General features: G+C 41.6%; 1 protein-coding gene and 1 pseudogene across 6 annotated transcripts in view; both read right to left on the reverse strand.

Moving 5' to 3' along the window:
* Positions 1-27664, reverse strand: part of PASD1 (PAS domain containing repressor 1) — a 94562-nt gene that overhangs the window by 3717 nt on the left and 63181 nt on the right. For 5 of the 6 annotated variants that reach the window (XM_077887572.1, XM_077887567.1, XM_077887570.1 and 2 more), the window contains exons 10-15: positions 10422-10497; positions 6319-6445; positions 4147-4433; positions 1442-1624; positions 887-1084; positions 229-509 (exon numbers count right to left, since the gene is read on the reverse strand). In XM_077887572.1, the coding sequence (XP_077743698.1) occupies positions 229-509; positions 887-1084; positions 1442-1624; positions 4147-4433; positions 6319-6445; positions 10422-10497 (1152 nt within the window). The remainder of the gene's footprint in view (positions 1-228; positions 510-886; positions 1085-1441; positions 1625-4146; positions 4434-6318; positions 6446-10421; positions 10498-27664) is intronic. The other variant, XM_077887573.1, reaches the window with a different exon arrangement.
* Positions 15702-24030, reverse strand: LOC144308207 (mitogen-activated protein kinase kinase kinase kinase 4 pseudogene; annotated as a pseudogene).

Below are 27664 nucleotides of genomic sequence, written 5' to 3' on the forward strand. Positions count from 1 at the left end.
TATTCACAGAGACTCCTGTGTTCCACCAGCGCGTGTTTGGCCATGCACTGTGCACGTGGAGATGGCGGCCGGTAGCCCCAGAGCAAGGCGGGTGGAAATGCCCAGCCTCTGATGGGGACGGGCATCTGACGCCCTGTGGGCAAGTCACTTATGGTCTCAGGCACAGCGTCCAGACATGAGAGGAAAGCAGGGACCAGAGCCCTTATCACCGTCCCACACCCTCCTTACCTATGACTGTTACCTTCGGTGCCCCTCAGGGTTTCATTTTGATAGTAGCCAGAGGGCTGCTGTCCAGCTACGAGCTGGACGGGAAGGACGGTGGGCTGGGTCTGCATGAATGTCATCGGCTCCTCGTAGAGGGGCATTGCCACGTTGGCCTGGCCCTGCAAGTGGACCTGCAGCGTGTGGTTTCCCAGCAGCGTATGATGCTGCTGGGGCTGCTGTGTATGCCGCTCGTGCACCTGCTGGAACTGTTGCTGCACGTATGGGTCCTGCGCCTGCAGTGATGCCTTCAGAAAGACAGATGGAAGGACCTCAGTGCCCGCAAGGGCCCTCCAGAAACCGACCGAACCCTCCCGCCTCTGTGTGCCCAGAGTGGAAGACGACAGCGACCCCGGACCTCCAAGTGAGGTCAGGGTGACATCTACGCATCCGTGTGGCCACGAGTTGCAGCCACACTCCCAGCTGCCGGACACTACTATCTGGAGCACAGGTACGCATACCTGGGCATGCATGTCAGGGTCTCGTTCACCAAGATTTTTATCTCAGGAAAGCAAATTACAGCCAACTGAGCAGCCACTACCCCCTCAGGAGAACCAGGTGAGCCCCAGTGTGTATGAAAATGAAATCTCCTTTCAGCCCCACACTTGAAACAGACTGTCCATACCTGGTTCAGGGTGTTGCAAGGCTCCTGAAGCTCCTGAGGGCATTTGAAAGAGCGGGAAGAACATGAACCAGACGAAAGTTTGAACTCCTTGAGATCTGAGAAAGGCCCCTTCATCCACTCAGTGCGTTGTTTCTTGGGCACTGGCCCCAGAGACTGGGACTCAGGAGTGGCAAGGTGGTGTGAGGTGGTTGGCTGCATCTGGAAGGACATACAGCACCATGAAGGTCTCATGTGGAGGCCACACCTGTTGTCAGGTCACAGGACATGCTGGGCACAGAGTGGGACTGCCCTGGGACAGGTCCCCGGGGAGCGGTGGCTACACAGGAGCCCCATCTGCCACCACCAGGGCCTAGCTGGGCCCACCTCAGTCCTTACAGCCAAGAGACAAAGAGCACAGCTGTATGTCCCTGCAGAAGATCTTGCAAACATCCTGTGCTGCCCCGGTGCAGCTGCTGTCAGTGCGAGCAGAGCCTGATAACTCACTGCTTGAAAACTGTCAAGGCCCCCTCTCTCCTCTACCTTTGGCCCCTCACTTATGTGGAACTGGCCTCTGACCTGAAAGCCAGAACTCTGCATCCTCTGAAGCTGCTCCTTCACCATTTCCAGTGCATCCTGCTGGCTCTTGATGTTGCCCTGCAGCATCTGTGTCTTCTCTTCTAGCTGTTCCCTAAACTTCTTCATCAGCTCCAGCTCCCGCTTTTTGATGTATGATGTGATTGCTGATGGTGGCTGTGACAGCTATGGGGAGGAATCGCCTGGGGTTCAGGGAGAGGAACACCAAGTTCTCCAAATCCTCCCATGCTGTTTCACTGCCACATTTGGAAGGACCAAGGATGAGAACGCCGGCACCCTACTCCCTGAGGCACTCATCACTAGAGAGTCTGAAGAGAAGGTTAGAGAACCCAGGAAGTCGAGATCAGAAATGGATCAGTGGGGATCACTTAGTCTGAGTTTTTCCGCAGGACATAAAGCTGTGGCATTGGCCCCAAAGCGTGAGGCCCAAAGTCCTCAGTGGAAGAGTCAGAGCGCAGTGGGTCATATCACAGACGAGACATATGGGAAACATCTACCAGATGCCCCCATCAGCAGGCGGGAAGAAGACGGTTCAAAGGGCACTTCTTTTGTTCCAGACACTCTTCTAAGCACTGCAAGGCAATTCACGGATCTGACCTGCCCAGTGTCCTCTAAAGTGAGTACTACCCACACACAGTTATGGTAGAGGGAACAGGGGCCTCAAACAGAAAAGGAAGGAGACAGAGAAAGAAAGGGACACATTTGAGAGAAATTAAGAGAGTGGACACAGCTTCTCAAACTGACCGGCTGAAAGCGGAGGAAAGAGGCAGGTTTCTTGGGAAAGAACAATCTGTAAAAGCTATTATTTGCCGTGATCTGGGCTAGGCACTGTGTGTATGAACAAGATGAGGGAGCCACCATCCCAATATTAGTGATGAGGAGAAGGTCATAGACACGTGACTGCTAGAGGACAAAAACAAGACTCTATTCTACCATACTGTGGCCTTCAACCCTGTATGACTAATGGAAGCACACAGCTGAGTTATTAAAAAGACACAGAGGAAAAAAACATGCAAGCAGTTTTTCGCACTTGAAATACAAATTATACATGTATGTTTAAGCCACTGAAAATTGTCCAATTGTCTTTCTTTGGCTATAAAGTATATAGATTTTCACATAAGAAAGTGGGCATTTGTCAAGCCAAAGAAACAAAACAAACAAAGAAAACCACTAAACTTAGGACAGGAAGCGACAAACCTTCCAGGTTATCACATCCACCTCCCCATCCTCCAAGCAGGAGTGTTTTCTCTGCTGTCCCTGGCAGATGAGCTCCCAAGCCTGTCTCAGACCGGCCCATTAAAGGAGAGAAAGCTCACCACCCGGGGGAAGTGACCTAATCCATCTGAGAAAGGCTTTCTTGAGGGGCATGGGAAGCTGCCTACCCTGAGGTGCTAGATCTCCACCCTGGTTGGATCCACTGGAGACTCGTCTTCCACTTCAGGAGCGTGACAGCCACGTAGCTACTTGGATCAGGCCATCCTGTCCCCTGCCAGTCTCCCTCCTCCAGAACCTTCCACTGTGACTACCATCCCATCACTGACAACATGACATTTCCTAGCCTCTTTCCATCCTGGTCTCCATCTTCTGGATACATGACAGTCCATCAATCCATGGCACCCCAAAATAAGCCCAATACGCTACCATGGGCAGAGTTGTACTACCCACACTCATTGCTGGTTATGCTATTTTAAACAAAGGTTATATTTAAAGTGTAGTTATGAATTCATTCAAAGCAGAAGAGAAACTTGCCAATGGTGAAAGGGGAACCACACCTTTTTTGGGATAATAAAGACGTAAATCAGGACACAATGGGTTTCTACAGAAAATTTTTTTAAATTGTTCAAAAAATTTTCATAGCAGTCCTAACATCCCTGCAAGGCAAGCTGACCATTTCAAGATGGAGAAACAGCCTTAGGGGATGTGCCAAGGTCACTGCTGGGGCCAAACTCAAACAACTTTCTTCTAGCCCTCAGTTCTTCTCATTTATAGAAGAGGGAGTGACTCATTTAGGCCTCTTAATTAATGCACACGATTCCACGTAACAGACCATAAACTCATTATCTTGCCTGCCAATCCTGATTTTAATAATCCTGCTATTATAAAAGATGATTGCCCAAATCTGTAATAATGTACACAAATTTGAGGATAGAAGAGCAACAGAGTAGTTAATCCAACTGCATTGATTTGGCCTCGGACCATACATTGGTGCTGACATTGGAAGGTCGGATACACCTAACATTCTGAAACATGCTTCTACCTTAATAACAATTCCATCAGAGAAACCTAGCACGTGGTGGGGAGGCATTGGTATGGCAGGCAGGAAAGTCATCTGCCCCTGAGATGATCAGCAGCCCCTCACAGGTGATAAGGAACACAGCTCTTAAAAATACTGCCTTTTCTTAGTGGGTAAGCTTCCTATTTGGCCTAAACTTCCTCTCAAACCCAAAGTGTCTTTGCATATTTCACATTAATAGGAGAACAGAGATTTTTGTCTTAAAGAACCTCCAACCTCCCTGTTTCCGAGGGTCCACTGGACTCTCAGCTGCGACTGAAAATCCAGTATGATAGAAATAGTGATAAAAATGGGATGCTCTCAGCAAAGTGGACCTGAGCACAAGACTGGAAATTCAGGGCTTTGCAGAGTTAGTGGTCCAGACAAACATATGGAGCAACATTTCCAGAAGTACCTGGTCAGTGGTGTTAGCAGCCACAGTGGAGGGTGAGAGGGCTTGCTGCTCCAGCTGCTCGTCCTGCTTCATCTCGTCCAGCTGCTCTTCCTTCTTCACCTGGTCCAGCTGGTCATCCTTCTCCATCCGGTCCACCTGGCTCTTCTGCTCCACTTTTTTCTCCACCATCCATTCCACCTCTTCCTCTTCATCTACTTGTTCCATCTTTTCCATCTGGTCCGCATCATCCATATCATGTATCTGTTCCAACGACGATTCCAATTCAAAGCTCTGCAAAGATGATGTAGCTGAAGAAGAAAGCACAGTAGAATGCATGACCAAGAGACCAGAAGTACCAACATTCTCCAAGAGATTTACAGATTTCTCTTTATTTTCTTTTCAAGTCATAAAAACAGGAGAGTTCAGGTTTATTGCATGTTAAGGATTATAGGTGCTGGGTACCAAGAATAATTCAGAACATTCCTTAAAAATCTGTTCACATTTGAAAAGAAAGGAAAAGGAGGCAGTGTCTGACTTTACCTCTACCCACCCAAGCACAAGTGGGCAGGTACCCAAACCATTCGTGCTGAGTGTCTTCTCATTATAAAATTCTTCTGGCCATGCTTCTGGAAATTTGGTAGCTTCCAACTGGTAACACCAAATCAAACCTAATCACAAATCACTTCCAAAAAGTAGGTTCCTCAGATGTGGTGATCTCAGTAGTGCTTGGAATGCTGATGGAGGTATTGAGAAATTACTCTCCCTCAACAACCCCCAAAGCAAGGTAAAGAACATTATTTGAAAAATGCACAAGGGCAAAGTCATTTTGGAAAAGATTCTGGCAGTTTCTTTCACACATGCTTCATATGACCCAGTTGTCCCACTCCCAGGAATTTAACCAAGTCAATTAAACATTTGTATTCACACAAAAAAAACCTCTCTGCAAATGGCTGTAGTAGCTCTATATATAATCATTGAAAAACATGAAAACGACCCAGATGTCCTTCTGCAGATGAATGGATTTTTAAAACTGCATAAGATGCAGTACTGAGTACTCCTAAGCAAGGAGAGAGGAATGAACCATTCATTCATCCATGAATTAAGACTCATGGATGAATCTTAAATGCATTCTGTTAACAAAGCCAAACCAAAAAGTAAGATACTGCATGATGCCATTTACACGACATTCTGGAAAAAGAAAACCAGAGATGGAATACAGACCAATGGCTGCCAGTGGATGAGAGACAGGGTTGAAGTTCAAAGAGACAACACAGGGGAATCTGGGCATGACAGCACTGTTCTGTTCGGTACTGTGGTGGCAGGTGCAGGACTCTCTACCTTTGTCAAACCCACAGAAGTGTACATCCCAAAGAGTGAAGTTTACTGTGTGCAAATTTATTTATTTTTTATTTTTTGTTTATTTTTTTTGTGTGTGTGCAAATTTAAAACTAAATTTGCTCTTACATGTTTGGGAAATCACAACCACGGGTTCACAGATATCCCCCTCCACAAATCAACTGTTTTGAAAGGAATTTTTTTAGGCAAAGTTTGAAATGGATAGCAATAACATAAGAGTTGTTAATTTGGATATTTAAAGCTAGAGGTATTAATTCTATATATGAAAATTCCACAATACAAAGACTCTATGCTAAGGTCAGGAATCCAAGGACATGATCTGCATTATGCATCCAGCACTGCTTCAAGTTTGGTATTATTTATACAATTATATTTATGAAATGTCTTTAATATTGAAACTTACATAATAAATATCACCGTTTCTGAGAGACCATCATTTTTGGCCTTTTGTAAAAATTCTTCTTATACTACAGTTTTTTAAGACAACAGGTTTCTTTGGACTGCAACCACTATGGCACAGCAGTGAAGACTGCATGAGTACAAAGAGATAAGATGCTACTCCCCCAAGGACTGAGCTCCAGCACCAATCTTTAGAAGATTAAATTTTAATGGGACAGAGTAATACCACTCCCAAGCACTCGAACCTTTGATGAGACATTCACTTTCATTGCTCTCAAATCATCATCTCAAAAAGCTTACAGAAGATGAAGAAAGCTCACTCTTGTGAATTCACACCATTATGAACAGAACATTCTCTTCCTCTGAAAAACCAGACCTACCCTGTGGGCCACAATTTTTCTTCTGATAATCCCTATCCGAGTGTCCAAATGTACCTACCTGGAGATATTGCTGTGCTTTCCAGGGAAGATATGCTGGAGTTGTAAGATGTATCAGACTGTATCTTGATTATCTGAACAGACTCCTGTAGTCCATACTGCTTGACCGTGACAATACTGGCCTGATCCTGAGAATTTCCCAAAGAGGAGAAGAGAACATGTCATTTTGGAGACAGATATATAAACAACAGGAAACTCGGGCAGAACACAAACTTGGACGCATTTCACATCACAATTTCCAACACTGCTCCTACCAAGTGAACACCTAAACAAAACCATCATGAAACATGTCCTTGAAAAATATTATTAGAAGGTAATAACAAGCAGGGATTATGGGTGCCACATGCTATACGCTGGCAAAACTGAGAAAATAAACAGAGTACAAATGTGCTGAAAGCACAAGCAGAAGAAAACGGTGTTCCATTTGAAGGCCGTGGCATGCGCACGTGGGCACACACACACACACACATATTCCTTTCACAGGTGTTGGTAGGATGCTGACCAGGCCGCGGGAGAAGGGCACGGCCACCAGTGGGGCTTTTTCTCCACCGCTTCTGCACGGGCAGCCCGCGCTGAGAGCAAGGAAAGGTCAGATGCAAGCTGCTTAACGACTAACTCCATGTCTTCAATCCAGGTCAAAGTTGGAAGTATTACTACCCAAGACATCTTTACCATAGGGATGCTGAGATGGAAATGGCCCTGGAGAGCAACCTCCCCCTTTGACGGTGTCAGAGAGGACAAGGTCACACAGTAAGGCAGGAGCAGAGTGAAAGGGTCCAATGACTTCAAACCCAGAACTCTCTTCCCTAGCCAGGCTTCCTCCATTTAAGCCGTCTGCTCCTTTCAATTGTACACATCCTATTCCTAGCCCACTGATCCACTTCTACTTCCTTCACACCTGGATCCTTTTGAGCAGTCTGCAGCTCACTGCTCACATAAGTACCTGGTTTAGCGATGGAATCTTTTACATCTCTGCTGAAAATTTTAGCGCTTGGGCTTTGATTTGTTTTGTTTCCAGACTGGATTAAGACATGGATCCATGCCGATTTTTCTACAGGGAACCTGTTTGTGGGAACACACTGGCCAAGATCAAATCCCAAGATTTCAACAGCAGGACATTGCGCAAGCTCCCTGTTCAAGTGCACTGTGTTTTATACTCCTTAAAATAAGCAACGTGTAGCTGGAGACGGGACAGTCTTTTCATTATTGAGAAAGATATGCTGGTGGGGCAGTATTCAATGAGATGGGATATTACCTTTCTTTCCCTGTCCTCCTCCTCCTGCTTTTTATCATAGTCACATATCAATTAACTCACTAGTCCTTGCTTCGTGGATGAGTTTCAGTAGAAATGTGCATACTCAGATGTTGACTAAGATGTCCATTTTTGTGTGTTCAGATGTTTTATTTAGCCTAACATAAATTCACTAAGCCATTATGGGTTTCTTTAAAAAAATACCTTTCCATGTTATAATTACTTAGGTTTTAAAAGTTTATAAAGTGAGGTATTTAAAGCCCAGCTTTCCTCAAGACATATTACACTGAAGGACTCTGAACTGCTCACACATTATACATTACAGACCCAAGGTGAATATTTGTTGTCTGACTGATGAATTAACGTTGTCAGCAGCATAGATGCTAGACGGATGGCCAGAGGTCTGTGGATGTGCTGGCCTCTTTTCCTGGCCTAACTGCAATTAGTTTGTATATAAACAGAACACTGCTCTGCTGAAAATAGCCTTTTTCTACCTCATTTCGTCGACTTCATACTTCTTTGAACAGTGTTAGGTTAAGCAGAGGTACTGTCTTCAGAAAGTTTCATCTACATACAAGTGGCTTGTTATCTACAAGGTTCTCCTGACTGCTCTAAGAATGAAACTTCCATCAGAGAGACTAACAGGAGAAAATCAAACATGGCATCCCTCCTGCATACATGGGAGAGACCCAGGCATACTGGGTGAGTGCTCAGGGTGGCTAAAGCCGTCAGCTTAGACACCATCTCCAGGTAAAAAGACAAAAGACGACGCTGGGAGGTAACTAGGAGAACCAAAGTAATAGGGTAAGATTGTCATGTAGATCTGAGTCATTTAATCTCCACTGATGAGTTCCTAGTGATTTAGAGGTCTTTCTACTCTTCCTGGTACAGAGAGGGAGTCACACTTAACAAAAGAAGGATTTCCCTTGTAAGGGAGATTTGTAAATGTAAAGGTCTCTTACAAAACGTTAACTTTTACTCAGTCTTCTGAGCTTCTCCTGTGTTTGCACTTTGTTAAAAATATTCAGCCTAAAAGAATCCCGATGCCAGAGACATATTTTGGGATGGTAAGTTCTGCTGTCCTACAATGAGCAATAGCTGGAAAATGCAGTTACAAAATCAGCACTTTGTATTTAAAATGTGTGCTCACGGGATCTCCTATGTTACAGAAGAGCTTAAATAGTAAAAACACCTGCTGTCTGCACAGTCCCAGAGACACAGAAATCCTTTGAGACAAAATCACATGCAGGCCTGAAAGCCAAAGTGAGAATCCACCCACCCACCTCTCTATACTGCTCTTGGAATACCTTTATCTTACATTTGAAGAGGGCTATAAAAATAACACAGTGCTGTAACATACAATATTCACTGTGCATCTAATATTTATGAGCACCTCTTATGTGTGGCAAACCTTGTTCAAGAGATCTGGGGCTAGGCTGATGAACGACACAGCCCCTGCTCTCACAGAAGCTTCACTCTATTGCAGGAATACAGAAAATACACTGATAAGGGAGGTTACGTTCAGGTGAGACAGCCTAGCAGATGATCACTTCCCTTTTACTGATAGGGAAACAGAGACTCTCCCCAGGCAAATAACTTTCCCCAGGTCACAAAAATGGTAAATGGCAGAATCAAGAACTGACCCTTATCTTCTGACGTCTAGGCCATCTTTCTCTCTGCAGCACCACCAGCGCAGCAACTGGGTCACAGGGACCCAGGGTGGAAGGTAAGGTGGAAGACTGTCCATAGGGAAGGCTTTCTGAGAGGCTTTTTCTGCTCTATGCCCTTTTTCTTGCACTTTAATCTTCTCTCCCAGACTAGAGTTTCAGATCACTGAGTGCAAATCCAGGTTCCATATTTCTATTAATGTCCATCCCTATAAGATTCTCTCTAGTGACATCTGGTGAATGGGTAAATGGATGATCCATTCTGTGGCTTAGGAAAAGAATGAGGACAATGTAGGCTAATGAGAGGCTGGGTTCTGCCCATGAAGGGATGATGCCGTGCCATGAGTCTACTCACATTAGCCTACTGCAGCAGGCACGTCAGGAAATGTATTTGCACGTCAAAAAGATCATGAATGATGGCACAGACCCGAGCTTAATTTTTAAAAATGTATGACGGGGACATTCCAAGTGTTGGGAGACCAGGGCAGGATGACCCAAGATGGGCCACTTTGCATGAAGATTATTTTGAATTAAAAAAGCAATCAAAACCCAGCATATTCAGGAAAAGCTCTTTCCCTGCCTGACAACTGCCTAAAAGAATTTAGGCAGAGGCCCTGCTCCAGGAAGAGAGCTCTCACCATGTACCATTATACCTACGAACTAGGGAGGGTGACGTAACAAGGCCTGTCTGATCAAAGGCCTCTCTGTGCCCCACTGTTTGTGTACCATTTACTCTTTTTCATTCTTCCTGAGGATCGCATTCCTTCCCTTTGAAGTCCCAGACCCCTATCTCCTTTTCCTTAGTTCAGAATGACATACAGATCTCCTTCTGCTTGACTTCTTTGAAATTTCCATTGTCTGTGTGGGTTTCCTCTATGTATGCTATTAAATTTAATTTTCTTCCATTAAACTGTCTCATGTCAATTTGATTCTTAGTCTGGCTAGAAGGGCCTTGAAGGGGACAAGGCGTTCTTGCTCCCTAACACAAGCATGACAGGTTACTGGCTCCCAGTTAAGAAATGGCTACAAAATGGCAGCCTAAGACCACCACTCAGGTGCTCTGCCCATATGGGCTACCTCTTTAAATTAAAACCCTTTTACATTGGCAACACACATTAACTAAAAAATTAACATTACAGGGAGAAGGATCCATCCATTCACCCTATGGCTCTCTTAAGTACATACGCCTGAAACACCAGTAGCAACAGACTCAGCAGCACGCAGCGATTCCATTCTAGAGCTTCTTCTTTGGCCTTGGATTCTATAAAGAGATGAAAAGAGAAATGCTAAGCACATCTTGCTTGCCATTTAAATCTAAATTTTCTATTATACAGTAAAAATAAGGTTCAAATAAGAACAAATATTTATTTTTCTTAATACATCACATCTTTGTCTTTGAGGTGCTGCTATTCCTACAGAGAAAGTTGTTCTGTGCCGTATCTATAAAATGAATCATCTGGACCCTCATGAGAATGAAGTTTGCCACAGGTCTCAATGCCTCTGGTTAACAGTGGTGAGCAAAGCAAGCTTAAAAAAAAAAAAAAAAGCCAAGGCGTATGAGTGAATCTTCTTAATTTTTAAACCAACTACAATTACAAAAAAATGCCTTCAGGCCAAATTTAATTTTGTTTCTGTTTCCTGTAATTAGAGAAACTCTCTACTCTTTGGCTCATTAACAATTCATTTCTATAAAAATTAGAATTTTGATGCCCAAGGTAAGAATGCAGCTTCCTGGCACTGGAGTCTAAGTACTAGCTTATTTTTCACCAAGTGAGTGGAAGGTGAGAGAGAAGTAGGGGGAGATTGAGGGATGGTGTGGGGAGGAGAGAGTAGAGTGAATGAGAATATTGGTTTTAATACTGAAATTACTTTTTAAGCCTTAAAAATGTCCTGGAGATCTGTTATGGAAATGTAATTTGTTTTCTAGAGTTTTTCTTTTGCAGGCCAAGGCCAAAGAGTAAAAAGCTCCATCACTCCACAAAATTGAGAAACTGGAGTCTGGTAACAGATATGATAAAAAACAAGTCCTTAAGGTGGCAACACAGTGACAAAACGGTATGTGAAACCGTCCCAATTCATTCACAAAACACGAGATTAATAAAATAACTGGATTATTCTGCAAGGTTTCAGAAAGTCAATCCTGATCCAAAGGTGAGAACTTTTCCATTCGATATTTCACGGGACACAGCCAAAAAAAGTCAATTTTATTTACATCATTTTTAAAGACATCTATTTATTTGAGAGAGAGATTGAGAGAGAGAGCTTGGGAGGGGCAGAGAGAGGAGGAAAGAATCTCAAGCAGACTCCCTGCTGACCACAGAGCCTGATGCAGGGCTCAATCTCAGGACCCTGAGATCATGTCCCGAGATAAAACCATGAGTCAGATGCTCAACAGACTGAGCCACCCAGGTGCCTCTTACATCATTTATTTTTTAATGGTAGAAAACTAAGAAGAGCTTGGGAAAAATATATTTTAAATATCAAAATATACAACATTTAGGAAGGAGTGATTTAAATGGTATAAAACAACTATTTAATGAGTGAATTCAGTCATTTGTGTATATGATGGGGCTATAAAATGTCTACTATGTATTTCTTAATGGTTTGACTTTCAGCATCAAGTAACATCAACAGAGTTACTTAGAAATTTATCCTGACATCATTTAAAAGTAAAGTTCCTAAAAGAATATCTATAACTTTATTTTTTTTCGGTCTTTGACTCAATTTATAAGCAGCTAAGTCTAATAGAATGTTTTCTTACTTTGGAAGTGTTGGTACTTCTTTCAGAATGTTCTTCACTTTCTGTTTTTTCTTTATATTATCTTCTTGCAGACTCCATTTTGTTTCTTGGCTTCAACTAAGGGCAACTCTAATAACTCTATCTCAAGACCTCTCCCTGAGGTATAGACCCAAATATCCAACTGCCTTCAGGATGTGCAGTCTGGATGTCTAACATTAGACACCTTAACTCCAGGTGGTCCAATGAGACCCCTTCTCCTCTTCCTCATCTTCCTCATCTTCTTCCTTCTCCTCCAGTGTCTCCTCTATTGGTGACAAATGCCACTCTTCACCCAGTCTCCCAAGACTAAATCGTCTAAGTCATCATTGACTCTTCACTCTTTCTTTACTCTGTTTTGTATGAAAGTTTACTTTTTGTCCACCTTTTCTACTTAATGAATTTCTTGAAGGTAATGCACATGCACTGAACCTCTTGTATCCCCAGCACCTAGCACAATGCAGAGCACTTACCAAGTGCTCGTGAATATTTGCTGAGTGAACAAAGGAATAAACAATTTGACCAGCCAACTCAATTGAAATATTTGCACATTTCTCACCCCAGGGCTTCTTGGCATGACACAATTATTTTCAGGAACAAACGGAGGCTTCTATCTGTTCCTTAAAAGTAATTAAATGTCACTATATTGGCCTCTAAACAGCGAATATCTTTATACCTCAGATAAACAGCCTGTGAATGAATATACTGCTGAACTGCCTAATATGGTAGCCATGCACCACATGTAGCTAAATTAAAAGCAGAATTAAAGAAAATTTAAAATTGATTTCTTTGGTGTGGCAGCCACATTTCAAGTGTGCAGTAGCTACATGTGGCTAGTGGCCATGGTATTAGAGAGCAGATTAAAGAGCATCTCTGTCATCACAAAAGGTTCTATTGGACAGTGCTGTATCAAAGGATGCAGTGAGTTTTACTGAACAAGACACCGAATTTGACAACGAAACACTGTGAGGTGATTACGATTTGCTTTAAATCCACTGCTTGGATATCAAGAATGTAACAGTTTTCCAAATTCTTCCATGAATTCATATTTCATGCTTCTCTGTCAATATAGATGGCAAATTTCTGAGTTGTAATCAGAATGTAAAAGTAACAAAATAAACACATACATTGCTTTAAAAAAAAGCATTAAAGAGTACTTCATACCTAACTAATCTATACATATAAATAATGAATTCAGACTCAGGACAGGAGGTGTAACAGAGAGTTTGCAACCATAAAACATTGCTGGCCTTTGGTCAGGAACAGATATAAACAGAACTTTCCTTTTCTAAATCACATCAGTTAATCTTCAAAAAGAAAGAAAATGATCAAAGAACACTTTGCTAGCTGTATTTACATGAGACGAACACTTTCTGATTTAATGAAGAAAAGTACTTCTCTCTCTCATTATGTAAAACCTCAAAATGTGACTCTTATATTGAGCCCTTAATGTTTCTTACTCTCTCTCTCTCTTTTAAATTTTTACCAAGGTTTGATATTCATTGGTAAAGCACTCAACACTGCTGAATTACTATGATGGAGGACGGTTCTTGGCTCAAATAAACTCATCTATTTCTACTTGCTATATAAATGAAATATGTAATATGTCGTAAATATGAAAAGATGTCCAATGAATACTGTCCTTTCATACATCAATGCAGAATAAACTAAAGTGTTCTGAACAGTTGTGGCAGAGTCAGGAAACTAGTGACAGTAAAATAGAATCTTAACTGTCGCTCCTTGTTTAACTTAACAGCTGAGATTATCTCATCTGAAGTGACGGCAGAAAGAGTCAGGTTTCCCTTCTGAGTCGCAGGTTGTAAGCAAAGTGTAAGAAGCTACTTTTCAAGAGTTCTCTAACCAGAGCTAGTCTGTAGGCTCATGGAAGCACCCCACCACCACTCCCTGTCAGAAATGGGACCTCTCAGGTCAAGGTGCAGGCAGCCGCTTTTCCTCCAGGCCCAGCTGTATCTCAGCCATCCTTGACAACTGCATTGGTACTAGCATCTCCAAAGCCCACCTTCCCCCCAAGTCATTATTCTCTTCAGTGCTCCCCTAGGGATGACGCCTGAAACAGCCTATTTCTCCCAATCCCCTATTCCCACCATTGTGTCCAGCATTCCAGAGCTGCCAAAGGAAGATGGACAGAATCTGAGGTTGCCCAGCCTAGGGCTCACACCTCAGCCCTGACACTTCCTAGCTGTGAACCTTAGAGCAAGTCTTTTAGCTTCCCTGAGCCCCAGCTTCTGAATGTTTAAAGTAAAACTCATAATATGTACCTTGCAGTGTTCTTGTAAAGATGAAATAATGCTGGGACAAAGTGCTTTGTAATCTGTACAGGCTAACGTGATCATCTCATCTCAAATGCCCTCATTAGTCATTCTCCCTTTGATTGCTCCATTCCTTTAAGTTCTTCTCCACTTAAATATATGATTTGGGATATATAAGACTGTAATTTGCTCTAAAATGGTTCTTTTGTGATTTTAATTCTCTCTCCTAGAAAATGTGTTCCACAAAGATGAGTTCTGCATATGCTATCATTGTTCTATTCCTTCAGAGCCAACAAGCAGACTCTCCAGTGTTTTAAGATAAGCAGACTGGGGAGCAAAAGGTGCTATTGCTAAAGGTCACCCAGATGGTTATTCCTTTGGGCAAGGGTTGGGGGGTGGGTGGAGACGGGTGTTGTATGGTGATGTGGATGTGCATATGATGCACACTTGTAAAGAGCTCCTGAATGAATGTACAAACTGATCCCTACTAATAGATAATAATTACCCTGCCTTTTAAATATTTCTTCTCTTTCACTATAATACCTTTTAATAAATAAATTATTGGAGAATGTTACCTTAATAGACTTACATTATTTGAAGATGTAATTAGTTTATTTGGGGAAACTTACCTAAAGGCAGAAGGTGAAGGGGATGATTCTGATCAGTTCAGGAAATCAGTAATTTGAAGTGAGTGCCCCATCTCCACCTTCAGTTCTAAGGCAACTGCTCACTAATCTTTCTCCTTACCCACCACCAATCTCACCTCTGACTGGCAGGGGAGACACTATTATTTACTGTGTTCCTACCACGTAGTGGGTATCTTACACATATTATCTCTGTATCCTAAAATAATTCAATGGCATGTGTTCTATTATCATCCCACCTTTACAGATGGGGGAGATAAGGCTCCACAAGGTGAATAATATATAAGGTCATAATAAATGACAAAGTCTGAATATAAACCCAGTCTGACAACTCCTTGTACCAGTGAGGGCAATAGTTACGTCACCCCCACCAGGGTGAAAAGGAATAATTTGCAATCCCAAAATATGCCTTTTGTCACAACGATTTATCTTGAGCTGGTTATTCTTTTTTTTTTTTTTTTAAAGAATGTGAACAGCACCAGCTGTATTGCAGCCTTGATTTATTTTTGAGTAGGGAAAAAAAGAGAAGGGGGATAAGCTGGTAAGAGGTGCATAAAGGAAGTGAGAAAAAAAACAAACTAAACACCCCATATATGGTGCCTGCACACCCGCACACACACACACACAAACACACACACACACACACACAGCACACAGCTGTCCTAGCAGCTCTGAGCCCCATGATGCAAGGAATTCCAAGTTCTCAGGATCTTGAAAACTCTGGGGGCCAGCAATCCTCATTACACCATTTCTACAAGCTCAGAAAAGCCCTGCCTCATATCATGAAATAAACCCTGTGGCTGCCTCCAGATGGAACGGAGGCAAAGAAGACCTTGTCCTTGCATTCACATAAGAATTTTAGTCTTTGAGCCCTTTTGTGCGTACACATACCATCCGAGTGACCAGTTTCCACAGAAAGGAGCTCTATGGCCTTTTCTCCCCAGCCTAATGTCTGACAGGATTGAATATATGCTACAGATGTTGGCATCTCTCCCCACTTCAGAACCACATCCTTGGGGATTTTTCCATGGGTATTCACATAAACCCTTTCATCTTATAGCATACCAGAAGCTCCATGCCATCTGTGTTGGGGAGTATGATGATTGCATAGGGTTTGAGGCTACACTGGATCAGAGTCTGGGTTCTTTCTTATGTGTGTTGGTTGATAAATATCATAGACCTCTCCTGAATCCACATCAGTGGCATGTCCAGCCAAGGATCCACAGATCACTTTCAACCGCTGGCCTTCCCCCAACAGTGAGATCCACCAGTAATGGTTTAGGTACCAATTCTCCAAATGACTCAAAGGCTATAAATCTGTGATATGGCTTGTGTGTCCATGCATAGACCTTCACAGAACTCTGCAAATTACCAGAAATTTGTTCTTTCGTATTTTACAACTTCATAGTATACACGTCCTTCCAAATCCCCCACAGTTGTCCATCCTTGCTTTTTCTCAATTTCTGGATCATTGTGGAGTAATTCACAGCATCAGGCCACTTTCTATGCCTACTAAAAAATTCACTCCCCATAAGACAGCACACAGAATCTCAGGATTAAAGCTCTTCTTATATTTATGAATCTCTGGAGTGCCACTCTGTGGTCTAGTGTTCATGGCATTCACACTGACCACTGAGCCCTTCCAGGTAGGATCTTGCTTATGGTTTCCGGTCTTAGTCCATCACAGGAAAATCCCACCACAGAAGTCACTGCTGTCCCACCAGATGGAGAAATCTGTAGCAATCCGGTGTCTACAAAAAGTGTAAAGAAGGAAGAAGACTTGTGTTTCTGGAATGTGTTACCAGTGGACTGAGTCTAGTGGATGATAGGAGTGCCCTCCTTGGATGGGGCCATGACTCGTTCACTTTCTACAGCATCATATAGACAATCACAGTTTTCATGGATTCTGTTTCACCATTGCTCAAATTCAAAGATGCTGCTCTGGTGTCCTCAGTCCAGAGGTGGGTTCCTCAGCCCCTTCTTATTCTACATCATCGTCTTCCTCATCTATTGTCCCTGACCCCTCACTGGATGAGTAGTCATGTGTCACTTGGTGTGAAGGTCACACATCTTCCACTGCTTGAAGTTCTTTGGCCAATGCAGTCTAATCAGCAGGCTTGAGAGGTCTAAAAACTTCTAATCTTCACATTTTTTCACTGCATTTTCAAGGCACTGAGATGAAGAGCCTTCAGATTTGGATGATGAACTCACTCTGAAGTGCTCCCCTGAGACACTCTGGAGACCCCGGATGGGACACAGGCTGGGATCCTGAGTTGCTGGACCCCAAGGAACTGCCACTACCAGACCTGGGCACCAGCTTCTCCACTCTCTCCCATAGCAGCCTGGGCTCAATACTGCTGGTGGAGTTTCTCTGACATGCTTGGCTATTTTGCTATCCACTGCCTTGCAGTGAAGAATCTCAAAGGAACAGAAGAGGAGAATAAGACATTGTCCTCACAAGAACCTGTGGCTCAGCTGGGTCTCTAAGGGGCAGGATGCATAGACTCAGAGCTGCTACTGGAAAAAGATTGATCTGGAAGGCACTAGTACTCTGCCTGTCTGCTTAGACTAGGGTTCAGGGGAGCTGTGGTTAATTTTCCTAAATCAATCTTCCACCTCTCAAGCTCTATTAGTGGTGAACTGGTTGGTTATTCTTAAGAGACACAGGTCAAGCTCTGAGAACTGAGTAGAAGTTACCTTTTTGTTAGACACATTTACATTTATATGGGAAATCTCTATTTATAAGTGTTATCTCCCTCTCTAGAAACTCTTAACAATGGAGAAGGCAAGGACTTAAATCCACACAGCCACCATACCCTTGTTTACTGTGCTTTTCCTGATAGCCTCCATAACTGTCCTCTTCGCACCCAACATCTTTTGTCTTTAGCTATGGATGACTTTTAAGGTAGTGGCTTGGGCTATTTCAGGGAGTTACTCAGTTTTCCTGGGTCTCTCCCATGTGCATATACAGGAGCTATATATGCTATTAAATTTCTATTTCTCGGGGATCCCTGGGTGGCGCAGCGATTTAGCGCCTGCCTTTGGCCCAGGGCGCGATCCTGGAGACCCGGGATCGAATCCCACATTGGGCTCCCGGTGCATGGAGCCTGTTTCTCCCTCTGCCTGTGTCTCTGCCTCTCTCGCTCTCTCTGTGTGACTATCATAAATAAATAAAAATTTTAAAAAAAGAAAAAAAAGAAAAAAAAATTCTATTTCTCTCCTGTCAATCTGTCTTTTATAACAAGGCATCTCAACCAAGAACCTGGAAAGAGAGGAAAGCTTACTCTTCCTCCTCTACAAGGAAGTAGTAGAAATTAGATAATCTTTAGTTTTGCTCAACTCAAGCTGGAAATGTCTTGATTTTGCCATGCCACATGTACAGTATGACTTTGTTTTTATTAATTATAACATGTTTGTCTCATAAATTAAGAGACCACATGTTAAAATCAGTTCCATTCCTTAATAAGTCACACCACAAACTAACCTATGAACATCCTCCACAGAATGAACCACAAATGAGTATGTGCTCTTACCAACTCTGCCAAATAGTCTGTACACGCTACTATGCTCTCCATTCTTTCCAGAAAGGATAGAAACTTGCCCCACTTCTGGCTTCACTTTCAGAAAGCCTCTGCTTTCTAGGATGGAAGCGGAATGATTCACAAAGTCGATTTATTAACATCAAATTTGCCAAAAGCCAACTTGCCAATGGACCATTTGGCTAAATGGCCAAAGGATCTATTTGCCAAACTGGCTAAATATAATGATTTACCAAAAACATGTTTCTTAAAACTATTCATAATATTTATAGTGCAATGGATTGGCAGAGCTCAAGACTGTAGTAGTACGGATTTCAGAGTTCTGGGACCTTCAGGCAGCAACTTGGCTCCTGATCTCCTTCTCTCATGGACACAACAAGTTCCCTCTCAACCCAACATGAGGCTGTGCTGGATTCTTGGCTCTTCTTCATTTCTTTTTCCCAATACAAATTTTTCCTCTCTTGTTGCCTGCTCTATCCAGTTGCAGCAGTAGGAAACTGGGGTACAGAAATATGGAACTGTCCTTAAAATGCTGATTAAAAAAACTGGGGATCCCTGGGTGGCGCAGCGGTTTGGCGCCTGCCTTTGGCCCAGGGCGCGATCCTGGAGACCTGGGATCGAATCCCACGTCGGGCTCCCGGTGCATGGAGCCTGCTTCTCCCTCTGCTATGTCTCTGCCCCTCTCTCTCTCTCTCTCTCTCTCTCTCTCTCTCTCTGTGACTATCATAAATAAATAAAAATTTTTTAAAAAATGACCATGGAAAATATTCCAGGTATCTTCAAAAACTGTTGAAACCTTTCAATCTACTCTAAATCACTGAACTTTGACATTTAAAAGGTATACATTTTGGGAAAATTGGTAAACTTGGCAAATGAGTCAGTGGTGATAAAATCTGAAAACATGCTAGATCATTAAAAAAATAGAAAATGAATTTTTGACAGGATTAATACTACACTAAAATAACCTAAAACTTTTTCGTATGAAATCCTAGAATAATTACTGCTGCTTATTCATAAGAATGGTACTCTTTCTGTGATTTTTAACTTCTAACAAATGGAATACTCCTTAAAATGCTGATTACAAGAATATATCCATTGACTATATTTAAGAATGTAGCCACTGGGGATCCCTGGGTGGCGTAGCGGTTTGGCGCCTGCCTTTGGCCCAGGGCGCGATCCTGGAGACCCGGGATCGAATCCCACATCAGGCTCCCGGTGCATGGAGCCTGCTTCTCCCTCTGCCTGTGTCTCTGCCTCTCTCTCTCTTTGTGTGACTATCATAAATAAATAAAAATTAAAAAAAAAAAAGGAAAAAAAAAAAAAGAATGTAGCCACTGCATATACTCAAGAATAATATATTCATATGAAAAGATAATTAATTAAATATATAAGTGGTCCATGGGGCATTTGGCTGGCTCTGTTGGTAGAACTCACAACTCTTGATTTTGGGGGTTGTGAGTTTGAGCCCGACAGTGAGTGTGGATATTACTGTCAAACGACAGCCCATGAGGTAAAATTGGAAGCTGCCCATTTTTGTATGAGGTAGGGATGATTTTTGCTTTTTTGAAAAAGTTGTAAAACAAGCAAAGAATATTCTATAGAGACCTTATATAGCCTGTAAAGTTTAAAATATTTGCTATGTGGTCTTTTTCAGAAAACTGTTTATCAACCCTTAGAATATATTCAAAAAGCTTAAGCTTTTTGATGAATCAATACATTCGCATAAATTTTGTCAACTGGACATTTGATGGATTGGTTTTGAATAAATTGATTTTTGGCAATTTGGCCACTGGACAAATTGATCATTTGGCAGAAAGTTTTCCAAGAATTGTTTTTGGTGAATACACCTGGAGCTTCTCAGGAATTCTCTCAAATGAAAGACTATGGAATTTTAATATATCAAACTTTTGAAAAAATAAGTGAAGGATTTCTTTTCTCTCAATGACTTTGGAAGCCAATGGAAAACCTGAGTCCCACCAGAGAAGCCCAATCTATTCTCACTTGGGAAGGACTTTGATGGATTCAACCCCCTTTTAAAAAATATTTTACCATTTGAGTATGAAACACTTTTTAGTAACTGCTTCCAAAATTGTTTTTTGGGTTAAATGATCATTTTTATTCTCAAAAGTTTTTACTTTTGGGGATCCCTGGGTGGCTCAGCGGTTTAGTACCTGCCTTTGGCCTAGGGTGTGATCCTGGAGTTCCGGGATCAAGTCCTGCAACGGGTTCCCTGCATGGAGCCTGCTTCTCCCTCTGCCTGTGTCTCTGCCTCTCTCTCTCTTTCTCTCTCTCTCTCTCTCTCTCTCCCTTCCTCCCTCCCTCCCTCCCTTCCTCTGCCTGTGTCTCTGCCCACCCCCCCCGCCCGTGTCTCTCATGAATAAATAAATAAAATATTTTTTTAAAGTTTTTACTTTCTTTTTTTATGGGAGGAGCAAAGTATAATATTACAGATACTCTGAATGAAGCAGTGTGCTATTTGAATATCCAGTCTTCTCCAGTAGAGTAACTTATATTACTGACTATCCTATACTGAAGATCCTGGCAGTTTTTAAGTGCAAATTCTGGAAAAAAAAAAAAAGAGTATATATTTCCTGGCCAAAAAGGATAGAGCAGGGAAATGTTTGTGTGTGTGTGTGTTTGTAGGTGAGTGTATGTGAAGGTTGGGAGACAGGCAGAAAGTGAACTACGATGGCTTGGGAAATACTTGGTTCTTCTCCTCTCAGATTCCCTACTGCACTGCACTCGTCACTGCTCCTTGGCCAAAATGTCAAGAGAACTGGTACTCATGAGAGGGTAACTAAGCAAATGTACCAATGGCATCTTCCTTTTTTCCTGCTGAAGCCATGGACATAAATTCTTGTGGCTTTTAAAATCATATTCTTTGTGCGGGCTGATATGTATTTGATGTATAACTGATATATCTGAAGCTAATATAACTAAAATGCTATGTTACCAAACCTATATTATACAGGAAGTTCAGGTGATTTTACACATTACAATATGAAGACCTAAAAAAAACTGTGGAGTTTCAAATGTTGAAAATATGGAGTCCCTTTTAAAATGATTTGGGAGGTTATTACTCTTATCACATAGCTAAGAAAACTCAATTCTTGTTTTAGTGATATGTTAACAGACTTGTTTTTTTTAACATTTTATTTATTTATTTATTTATTTATTTATTTATTTATTTTAGAGATTTTATTTATTTATTCGTGAGAAACACAGAGAGGCAGAGACACAGGCAGAGGGAGAAGCAGGCTCCATGCAGGGAGCCCGACGTGGGACTCGATCCCAGGACCCCAGGATTGCGACCTGAGCCAAAGGCAGATGCTCAACCACTGAGCCACCCAGGTGCCCCAACAGACTTATTTCCAATCACTGCTGATACACAACTGAAAAGCAACAAAGTTTAAATGCTCTGACCCTCATATATTTCAGTGTTTTACAAAGGGTGGCATCCAAGTGGGAAAATTTCCACCAAAGGCTTACTCCATCCATTTCATAGAAAACACCACTCTCTAAAGGGCCAGTGTGAACTTCTCTAATGTGCTTTCTTGGTTACACCAGCTTTCCACAAACATTTCCAAAGAGGAAAGACATCTAACAGCACTCAGTGGTATTTCCTCACCAGAAGAGAAAAACAAGAAATGCACACTTCAAAAGTACATACCATCAACATGGTAAAAGCCATAGCCTGATGTCCTCCATACCTTGAAGGGCAGGTAACTCATAATAAGCAATGCCCTGCTGTCCAAGAATGGAAAGCAAGCAAACACCAAGTCAACAAAAACTTTATGGCTATGAAAATATGGTCAGTCATCAATAATCAAAAGAAAAGTTTTCCAGTAGTGACAGAGATTATAAGAGAAAGGAGGGGAACTGAGTGGGAAAAAATAGAGAGAGAGACAAACCATGAGAGACCCCTTCCTAACTCTGGGAAACAAACAAAGGGTTTCAGAAAGGGAGGTGGGTGAAGGGCTGGGGTGACTGGGTGACGGGCACTGAGGAGGACACCTGATGGGACAAGCACTGGGTGTTATACTATATGTTGGCAAATTGAATTTAAATTTTTAAAATGTTAAAAAAATAAAGAAAAAAATTCCAAGGTTTTATCATCTTGAACAGAATATTGCTGTTATTGGCCTCTTCTGACCAGCATGGAAATATTAAGTAAACAAGAAGGGACCTTTTAGCATCTGATTAGTGTTCCGCGGTCTGCCCCTTTTTCAAACAGAAAAGGCGACATATCGTGTTGGTTGGTGAGTCACTGGAACACGCCTGGGCCTTAGCCTCGGTGCCAGAGGCTAACACTGCTAACATTCACAGGCAGACTGAATGTCAAAGCTACACAGTTCTCCATCATATATTTGTGGAAAATTCATTCCAGGAGAAATTCATAAATCAGACAAGAGACCAGCACTGTGTGGGAAGACAGTTTGCTCTGTTCCCACTAACTAATAAGCCTTTTATACCAAGTCTTGAAGCACAGCACAGGGTTCTATAAGGACGTATCTCCTACTCCAAGAGAAGAGAGTCTTTGAAGGACTGGAACTGACAGCTGAGATCTGTGTTTATAATTTATCTGCTAGTGTATTTACTTGCAAACTTCACTATTTTTGTATTTAGATCTATTATCGAATATTTCTTCCAGTTTGCAATGGTTTGAAAACTGTTGTATGAGTTAAAGCTCAACATTGTTTAGTTAAAATCATTCCCCTGACACAGCACTTCAAAAAAAAGGAAATGCGCACAATATTTTTACATGGAAAAAAAAGCTGGACCAACTTCTTTTTTAATACAGCCAGTGGATTCAGAGGTCCTGGTCTGGGTACATACGTTCATGGTAGGTTTTACCGAACAGCCCACATTTTATTTGGCACCTCAGACTTCCTACCTTACAATCCACTCTCTCAATCATTTCTCAAAGGTGACATTCTATGTGTTTCTTCTGTCACTTTCATGGGACTATTACTGAGCCAGTTGGGGAAATAAAGGAGATCAAATTCCAGCATACGTTAAAAGAAAGACTTTCTTTTTTGGACATGTCTTCACTCTGTATTAAAGCACAGATAACCTAAGTGTTGGCTGTGTAGATAGGAGATAGAACTTTAAATTTGGCCTTCTTTTTTCGTGTTCATTCTACATGTCAGCTCTATTAATTTTTACTGGCAAAGTGACACATGGCTACTCAGAGGCTCGTATCCTAGAAATCAGAAAGCAAGTTAATTTAAGAAGACAAAGTATTCTCTGAAAAGGGGGAGGCACAAGGTGAATGCAGTTTGGATACTTCCCTCTCGGAGCTTTTGATTCTCTAGAAGAAGAGTTAAGACAGTCTGTGTAATCTCAATGCCAAGTGGAGAGTGTCAATGGGAAAGCAGAGAGGGGAGAGCCCTGCCAGCCCAGGCAGCAGGAAGGACTTCAGAGAGCAAGTTCTAGAGTGGTGAGGATGATCTGGATATCCAAAATATGCAGGACAAGAAAACAGGGCCAAAGGTACAGTGAAAGAACTTAGACACATTTCCATGGTATGGTGACATTATTATAGTTTCTTGCTTACTTGTCCATCTCCACATTAGGCAGTAAGTTTTATGAAAGCAAGGACAGTGCAGGGCACTGAGAACACAGTCTCACAGAGTTTACAATTTCATGTGGCATTAAATGAACTAAACAGTCCCAAGATAACTATACATTTATGAACTGTTAAAAGCATGACCTAGGAAAAAGAGCAAGGTGCCACGGGAGAGAACCAAAGTGGATCTAGAGGACCAGTAGGAGCCAACCATGGGACAATACAGTGGAAGAATAGTTCAGATTGAGGACATAAGCATGTGCAAAGTTCTGTGTTGGAAAAGAGCTGTGAGAGTTCACAGTGCGGATGGAGTAGGATAGGGAGTGTGCCACAAAATGAGGTTTGGGGAACAGGTAAGCATGAGAGTGGTGTGCCTTACAGATCATATAAAAGGCTATCTGATTTCGTTCTTTTTTTTTCTTTTAATATTTTATTCATAAGAGACACACACACAGAGAGAGAGAGAGAGAGAGAGAGAGAGAGAGAGAGGGGCAGAGGGAGAAGCAGGCTCCATTCAGGGAGCCCAATGCGGAACTCGATCCCAGGACTCTGGGGTCACACCCGGAGCCAAAGGCAGACACTTAACCACTGAGCCACCCAGGCATCCCTGAATTCATTCTAAGAACAAAGGTAAACCACTAAGAGCTTTTGTGCAGGAGAGGGACAAGATCGTATTTTAACAAATGGTTTTAGAGCAACTGGACATGCATATGCCAAAAAATATGGACCTCAATGTAAGCCTCACACTTTATAAAAGTATTAACTCAAAATGGATCATAGATACAAACCTTAAATCCAGAACTATAAAACTTTCAGAGAAAAAAAAACAGAAAACCTGTGAGTGGTTTGGTGATAAATTCTTAGATAAGGCAAGAAAGCACAATCCATTAATTAAAAAAATGGTAACACTATCCTTTCAAATTAAAAACTTTTGTTCTGCAAAAGACACTGTTAAGAGAATGAAAAAAGAAGCTATAAAAGCTAGAGAAAGTACTTACATATCAAATATCTGACAAAGGACTTGTAGGTAGAATATACAAATATTTTCAAAACTCAATAGTAAAAAGTAAGCAACATTGTTTTAAAAATAGGCAAAACATCTGAATATTCAAATGATAAAAAAATGCTTGACACCTTCAGTCATTAGGGGAATGTGAATTAATGCCATAAATTCAAGACCCTAGGGAAATGAAATGAAAGCTTATGTCCACCAAAAATTTGTATACAAATGTTTCTAGCACCTTTACTAATAATTAACCCCCAAGAGGGCAACAACCCAGTCGTCCTGTTTCAACAGGTGAATGAATAAGCCATGGTACATCCATACAGTGAAATGCAACTCAGCAATAAAAAGTTATTGATGAAAAAAAGGTTATTGATGCTTGCAACAACAAAGGAATTATGCTGAGGGGGAAAAACAATCTCTAAAGATTGTATACTATATGACTATTTCCAGAACACTCTCAAAATGACAAAACTCTCAGGATGCAGAATAAATCAGTAGGTTGACAGAGGTTGAGAGTGAGGTGAAGTAGGGGTGATTATAAATGGACAGCGCAAGGAAGTTTTTTGGGTGGTGATGGAAGTGTTCTTTATCTTGACTGTGGTCATGATTACATGAATCTATGCCTGTTAAACCCCCCCCCCCAAATATTCATCTTACTATATAATTTAATGAATTTTTAACACTTTAAAATGAAAATATATGTCCACAAAAAGACTTCTAAAAGAATGTTCACTGCAGGTCTATTTGTAGTAACTAAAAATTAGAAATAAATGGTCATCAAAGGAAACTGCCTTACAAATTGTGCTATATCCATAGACTAGGATACTCCTCGACAACAAAAAGGAATGAACCACTGATACATATGACAAGATGAATACGTGTGTGTGTGTGTGTGTGTGTGTGTGTGTGTGTCTATTCTCTTAAGAGAGCAGACTCAACAGAGTATGTATTATATGGCTTCATTTTTATGAAGTTCTAGTAAACCAAGAAAAATCTATAGTGAAAACCATCAGAATAGTGGTTGCCTCTAGGTAGGAGCAGAAGAGGGAAAGTGCACAAAAAAAGCTTTCCAGTGTGTTGAAAATATCATATGTCCTGATAGGAATATGGGGCACATGTGTTTATGCATTTGTTACATCTCAAAGAATAACAGAATTAAGATCTGTACATTTTATTATATGTAAATCTTACCTTAAAAATGTAAACAATACGAACTCAAAGAGGAAGTTTGCTTTTTGCAATGACGTGAGTTGGCAACCCCCAAACTACTATTTGTGTATTGCAGACTTGAGCTAATAAGTCAGTATACTGAGGATGATGGGGCCAAGCCTCGATGACTATTGGGTAAGACTATTGCAAAAATGGAAACAGGAAGACCAAAATGAACCCCCTGTGGTGCTGGGGTAGAATTGGAGGCACCCATATGAATTCATGGGTGGTATTATTTTCTAAACACATGTATACCACAGTACACATACATAGAGATGGGCAGACAAGGAGATAAATATAGATATAGGTCTTTATGCCTCTGTGTGTGTGTGTGCGTGTGGATGTGTTACCTAGCTCTGAAAGCACTAGAAGTAGTCACAAGCTAGTAACAAGGAGCACAGCGAGTGCCTAGAATTTGGCTTCTAAACAACTACACTTAAAAAGCCAGGGTCCCTTTGACTAAGGCTTAAAGAACCAACTGATTTCATGGCTGAGGCAGAGAAAGAACAAAATGAACCTAGAACATCATTAGTGCCAGAAAGTGAGGAATGCTCCAAGAATGGTGAGAAGTGTGCAAAAGACACAAAATCCAGGTTAAAGGGGCCACGATTGGTCGAGTGTGGGACAGTCTGAGTATTGAAATAAATGATAATAGCAAAATATTATAACCTGGTGAATAAACAAAAAAACAAATACAAAAGAGTGCAGTAAAGGAGAGGGAGATAAAGAATAATGATAAACCTTACTCAGCTATTAGAAATAACAAATACCCACCATTTGCTTCAACGTGGATGGAACTGGAGGGTATTATGCTGAGTGAAGTAAGTCAGTCGGAGAAGGACAAACATTATATGTTCTCATTCATTTGGGGAATATAAATAATAGTGAAAGGGAATATAAGGGAAGGGAGAAGAAATGTGTGGGAAATATCAGAAAGGGAGACAGAACGTAAAGACTGCTAACTCTGGGAAATGAACTAGGGGTGGTAGAAGGGGAGGAGGGCGGGGGGTGGGAGTGAATGGGTGATGGGCACTGGGTGTTATTCTGTATGTTAGTAAATTGAACACCAATAAAAAATATATTAAAAAAAAAAGAATAATGATAAACCAAACATGGTCAAATGCCCACAGTTGTGAGTACAAGTAGAGGAGGATACACACAGTAGATCCTGCCAATATTCAAATTAAAGTTTAAAAGTTAACAAAAAAGTTTGACAGAGCAAAAGCAAAAGAGTATCCTAGGATACAAAAAGGTAGAGAAAAAAGCAAGTTTAAAGAGAGCCAGATCCTGTCTCACTTCCTTAGATCCTAATACCCAGCCTGACATCTTCATGACAGGATGATGAATGAACACCATGAGGAGAAAAAATATATATATTACATTATCTGAGTGGAACAAGCAGCTGCCAGTTTATT

The sequence above is a fragment of the Canis aureus genome, chromosome X (assembly GCF_053574225.1).
Source record: "Canis aureus isolate CA01 chromosome X, VMU_Caureus_v.1.0, whole genome shotgun sequence".
Taxonomy (NCBI): Eukaryota; Metazoa; Chordata; class Mammalia; order Carnivora; family Canidae; genus Canis; species Canis aureus.